Source organism: Anopheles bellator, chromosome 2 (genome assembly GCF_943735745.2).
Source record: "Anopheles bellator chromosome 2, idAnoBellAS_SP24_06.2, whole genome shotgun sequence".
In the NCBI taxonomy this organism is placed as follows: domain Eukaryota; kingdom Metazoa; phylum Arthropoda; class Insecta; order Diptera; family Culicidae; genus Anopheles; species Anopheles bellator.
The window spans coordinates 64019567-64025566 of NC_071286.1; the positions used below are offsets into that span (position 1 = coordinate 64019567).

General features: G+C 55.1%; 1 protein-coding gene across 1 annotated transcript in view; it reads right to left on the minus strand.

The window, feature by feature from the left end:
- Positions 1-858: 858 nt before the first annotated feature.
- The window catches only part of LOC131207861 (uncharacterized), a 90397-nt gene continuing 85255 nt past the window's right edge, over positions 859-6000 (minus strand). The window contains exons 22-27 of the mRNA XM_058200494.1: positions 5550-5682; positions 2685-2823; positions 2394-2613; positions 1858-2309; positions 1290-1412; positions 859-1142 (exon numbers count right to left, since the gene is read on the minus strand). Of these exons, the coding sequence (XP_058056477.1) occupies positions 859-1142; positions 1290-1412; positions 1858-2309; positions 2394-2613; positions 2685-2823; positions 5550-5682 (1351 nt within the window). The remainder of the gene's footprint in view (positions 1143-1289; positions 1413-1857; positions 2310-2393; positions 2614-2684; positions 2824-5549; positions 5683-6000) is intronic.

The window sequence follows — 6000 nt, forward strand, 5'->3', positions numbered from 1 at the left end:
GAAAAATGGGATCATCCCATTGAGTGTGCCCGCGGGGGGCCAGATCCCAGATCCAGACACACCGCTTCCGGTGTAATCATCGCCCAACAATGTGCGTTAAGCGCCACGGGGCCGGCAGAAAATTGCTTCATCATTTTCACGACCACCGCTCTAGTCGGATCGATACCATCCTTCCCGCCGTCCTTTCATCGGCCTGTCACGAACGTAACTCCAAGAAGGACCGCCAGCGCCAGGAAGGATCTGAATTTGCCTTATTACATTATCGCTAATTGCATTGCGACCCACGGCAGTGATAGCGCCGGAGACATCTTAGTTCCCCGACGGCACCCCGGCGGGCGTGGAGTGCGCTAATCTTCCGGCCAGCAGCAGCTGCTGGGTTGGATATTAGAAGAAGCTGAAGGGCACGCTATGTGACGCTCGGAACAGGCTCCCAAAACAGTCGTCGAACTCGTCGATAAAACTTTGTAACTGATCCAAGTGGCGTATATCCTGAGCAGAGTCTACTAAGATCAACAATTCATAAACCTGGCAACTAATGGTGCAACAATGTAACGGAGTAACAGTTTAAAGTAACGGCCACAATAACAAGAGAGAGAGAGGGAGGGAGCCCCCCAGAAAAAAGGGCTTCCTATCTGGGGTCATGGACATAATTAATGCATTCAGCTCGACCTATGATGGCGCAGTGTCGATAATTAATGACTGCTCGCCCTTCAGCCACACGGATACGGGGGATTCTTGGGAAAGTTTCGTCTAGCGGCCGGTAGACGGAACTGGCCGGATAAGACCGGCAGGGCATACGGTTCCAGGAAGGGTCCCGCAGCATCAGCAGCACGTTGCGGGGGGAGCAAGCACCAACATTTAGCTATCTAGCTCTTCCGACTCTTCGATAATTACTTCGTGAACACCGTGGCAAGTGGGCGCTGGTGGTGCGCTGGTGGAGCCGACTGCTGTGGGCAATGTGTTGGTTCCGGTCGTTGCACTCGTCACAGCGCCAGAGCTTGACGTTGGCCGGAGCAGAATCGGAACGATGGTGGACGGTGGCAGCGGCGGCGGAGGTCCTTCGCCCGTGGTACGGTTCAGCAGATAGTCCAGGTCGTGCGAGATGCGGTCCAACATCGAACCGTCGATCCGTGTCGGGTCGTCTGCCGCCGTGGCCGTCGTCGCCACCGCCATCGTCGTCGCCGTCGTCGTCGTGACGGTAATGATCGGCGGTCCGGGCTGCTCCGAGTAGTACGGCAGGACGGTCGGTGACGGTGACGCTGACGATGTTGTTGCCGTGATTGGCTTGCCAATCCGCGTTTGCGGCGAGCTACTCACCGGTCCCATCAGGCACGGGGATTCGATTACGGTAACTACCTTCTTGGCGGCGTCGTTCACTTCGAGTGCCTTGCTCCGGATCCCGACGATGCTGTCTGCAAAAATCACGGAGAAAAGGGTCATTTTCCAGCCGAGCAGGTGAGCAGGAGCAGGCAGGCAGGGCCAATCTGTCGCCGATTGACGGAGAACTGAGCGACAGACAGAGCATAAGAGCGCTTATGCTGGGCCAAGCGCTAGACGTATGAGACGGCTTGGCACCCGAGTACGCGGATGACGGCTTTTCGAAAGGGTTGCGACCGGTCCTGGAACGCTGGAGTTCGTTTACTCGCCGGCTGCCGCACACCACACTTCGGAGGCTCTAATTAGTGGCGAGATGCGACCCGAGCGTCGCTTTAACCGGTGCCGGAAACCATCGTCCTTCGGTGCACAAGCTCTTAAAAGGTTTCTAATTAACTGTTAGGCTGCGGTACTCAAGCGGGCCACCGATCTTCTTTTTGGGACTAACGAAACTAAAGCAAGGACTCGTTCAGAGGGGCCTACCTTGACCGACACCCTGCAGGATGTCGAGTGCAGCGACGCCAACGAAGTCGGCCCCATCGGTCGTTGCCAGCGCCGGCAGGAAGCTGACCGTGGCGGGAAGCGGTTCGGGCCGGTGGCCACAGGCGTGCGAGTGTTGCGGGGGACCCACCGCTTGCGGATGCCACTCGATGCTAACGCTGGCGGGCTGTCCGGGACCACCGCTACCGTTGCCACCCGATCCCAGTCCGGGGCCTGGTGGTGGTCCCGTCGCTATCACGATGCCCGGGCTGGTTTCGATCGTGATCAGCGCGGTCGCCTGAGGTCCGGAGCCAGTAGCGGCCGCACCCGTGGAGGTCGTGGTCCCACCGGGGAGAACCGTCGTCGTCGAGAGCAGATTCCCGGCCAGATCGTAGCAAGCGCTACCGTACGCAGGACCCGTGATGGTCGTGTAGTTGCAGATCCCGCCGTGAGTGGACGCAGCCAATGAGGCCAGGGCCGCTGCCGTCTCGTGCGTGACCAGCTGCTGGCAGATGGTGGGCGCTCCCGTTGACCCGGGGCCCAGAAACCCAGTGTCCATGTTGTGCCCTTCCAGGCCGTCCACGTGGAGACGCGGCTCGATGGTGGTCATGTGAGGAGGTTGTTGCAGCTGCTGTTGTTGGTGGTGAGGTTGTTGCTGCTGTTGTTGCTGCGACGACAGTATTGTCAGAGGAATTTTCGTTGTCTTACCCACCGACGGTGGGCATTCGTTATCCTTATCTAATTCCTGATTTGTATAAACTGGAAAACCGGAAACTTAGTGGCGCTCAGTGGCGTTCGTTGGGCCGCGTGAGGCGGTGGCCAATACTCACAACTTAGTGGACTATTGATTGATCCCGAGCAAAAGTTTTCGTCTAAACTATTTTTGGTGCTAGATTTGCTACTGATGGACTCGGTCGAGTCGTGCTTCAGTTCCGCCTTCACGATGAAGCTGAATAATATACAAAAACCCTAGAGAGAGACAGAGAGACAGAGAGACAGATATGGGTTATTAACGGCAGAATTTAAATGGACACTATGAGCTACATATTAAAACAAAAGTGGGTTCCAGAAATTACATATTAAGCCTTTTTTGGACCTGCACCACACGCTTTAATGATGACCACCGACCGGTGAAGTACAGGGTCCTTTTGTGACATACACATCATTCCTCTCGTTAGTGAAGCTTAACGTAGTCCGAAGGTCGCCACCGGGGTGCCGCTCTGCAGTGGACTCTCCTGGTTCGATTAATCCGTTTCCAATTAGTGCCCGGGACGGACAGTGACGGTCTAGTGCATCACTCGTTAGCTCCGGTCAATCCTTGACGCAGATGCTCATGCGGTACGCCGGTCCTTTTTTGGCCGGTCCGAAGTCGCCTATCCGGTAGCCCTTTTTAGTCGAGTCGGCAACGGATATTACTTTGGTTCGGTCCGACAATGACCGAGCTCAACGAGCCCAACTTGCGAGTGTCACATTTTAACGCGTTCACCCCGCGGCTTGTTGTCCCGGGCCTTCGTGAACGACTTTGACCGAGAGCATCATGTTTGTCGTTTCGTTTTTCGGGTCGGGACTTGACGAAGCGGAGTTCCTCGTGTGGCTCTGGTGGCCACCGAGAGTCATAGTGTGTCCTTTCGGCCACCTTTTCGTGACCGTTGTTCCCCTGATTCGATACGTAACCGGTGACACAAATCCAATACATGTTTTCGTCGAGAGCTGTCGTGCAGATCGAGCGTTCGGATGGAAATGAAGTCATTAACTGTCGAAGTCCGCTCGTTATGAGCGAAATCGTCGCAAGTCGCGCAATAAGCAAATTTTGCCGTTAGCCAGCAGGAAATGGGAACCCGCTGTGGGGACCTCATTACCCGCCCAGCTGGCCACGATGCTAATGGCCGAATGTGTATCATGTTTCATTGCAGCGCAACGTCATTAATTTCAGCGCAACGAGCTCATTGCTTCCCGGTATCCGGCAACCTTCGAGAAAAAGCGTGTCGTCAACGTAACAGTAAGTTCCATTTTATTCGTTCAATCGATGCTCAGCAAAGAAAGCACGGTTTTCGAAATGAAAACGCCGGAAATGAAGCTCACGGAGACGAAACTTGTGTCGGGAACTTCAGTTGTTTTCCACCTTCCAGCTAGGGAGCCAAGACGTAAAATCCAAGAAATCGTTTAAAAATACCTTCCACCAGAGGGGGGGCCAATGCCAATCGAAAGCGCAGTTCTCGGGCGCGTGAGAAAAGTCATTCCGACGAACATCATGTGCAAATGGTAGCTCTGGTGCCGCTCGACAGCGTTCGATGTCGGTGCTAGCTCTTACGGTAGTACCGTTTTACGATGGCACCGCCTCCCAAAGACCGACTGGTCCTTTGGGGGAACATTTTCTTCGTGGACCAGGTGACCAGGTGACCCGGTGCAGGGCAGCGAGAGTAACCGAAGCCACCGGAACAAGCGTATGTCGCGCCTTGGAATGCAGCTGCAGCAGCCGGAATCGAACCGAACGGCGGGAATCGAGCCGAGGGTTTCGTTAGCTTTGCCCAGAACACTCACAGACCAGAGCCGGAATGCAAAAACTCGAGCACAAACCGGGGCGTCCGGGTGCCGTTTATTGCCCGGCAGCGAACCACAGCAGATTGGCGCTTTCACCGCCGGAGTGGGGCCTACGGGTGGCCAAGCGCCCCTCGGTCCCCGGATATCGGAAATCTTGAGCCGGTGGGCGCCTTCCGCACTAAAGTATAGATGGGATCGACGGGCACGGATATTAGATGTGGCGTCGTTTCGCCACCGAGTCGCCCACGCTGGGAAAGCGGAAAAGTGAAAAAAAGAAAATCAAGCAACAAGCACTCCACCCCCGGCTCGGACCGGTCGGCATGAATTTTCCATTTATGATCACGAGCGAGCGAGCGGCAAAATGGGCGTAGGGAAATCAAGCGGGGTGAATAATTTATAATCCGGTTTGATTGTTAGTTGGCGCGAAAAAATTCGGTCCGAGAGCTCCGTACCAGGCACACCGGGGAAGGAACCAGGTGCGGGGGGAACACCCTTGGGTCCATGCGTCCAGCCGTAGGCGGAAGGTGAAAGTCTACCCCGGAAGATTGGGGACCTTGTCTTGTATTTTGGTTTCTTTTCCGGTCGTCGTGGCCAACGCAAATCCGTACCGGACCCAGGCCACAGTATTTGCCGGTATTGATTGCAACCTCGTGGCGTGATTGGAGCCCGATCGATGGTGGATAGACCGGTTTGGCTTTGGGTTAGATTCTGAGACGTTGGCAGTGGATATAATTAAGTGGTAAGGATATCTGATCTCCGATCCGATCGAGAACGCGAACCGGTTCCGTGGGCCGGCTCCGTGGGGATCCTCGGAGTGCTTTCCGTGTGCTGCACAGGGAATTGGGCTTTTCCCTTCTTCGTACAACAATATTCCGCACGTCTAAAAATAAACTGCTCCAAGACGGGCACAAGAATTGTAATTTCCATTTGATGGCTGCCAATATGAGTCGGAGTTCTCGCTCATCGTTCCATCATCATCATCATCATCATTTCGGGTATCACAATTTGGAGTTTGGTTCAGTCGCTGCCCGTAACGATTTGTTTTATCACGGACGGACGGGGTCGTTCCGCTAATCCCGACGAGGAAAACGATGGCGTATCAAACGAGCTAGACGGGGAGCAGAAACTATGGTATGGCGATTGCATGGACTTACCAGTGCGATGCTGTTGCCGCTCAGCAGGTATCCCGCGGACGGTAGCCCGTCGGTGTTCACGTACACCAGGTAGAACGTGTGGCACAGTACGTTCGACACGAACAGCAGCCCGGTCCGGTACAGCAGGCCAATCCTGTCGGGTAAGCAGAAGAAGCTGGGATCAGTGAATGGTTTTTGGCCGAATCGACATCTGGATGGGCGCATAATAATCGACTGAAGGCGGGCGTTTGCTCGGGCCGGGGATCGGTCATAATCGGGCGGAATTGGCCGTGACGGGACTTTGATTTCTTCAATGGCGCGCCTCACGTTATATCCGTTTTCTAGCCCTTCCCATTGACCACTGGATTCTCGGTGCGCCCTCGGTTGAATTGCTGAACTGAGCAAGACGCCGAGCTACTTCTAAACTGCTTCGGTCGGCAACTATTTGACACCAAGGTGGGGCGATCGAAGC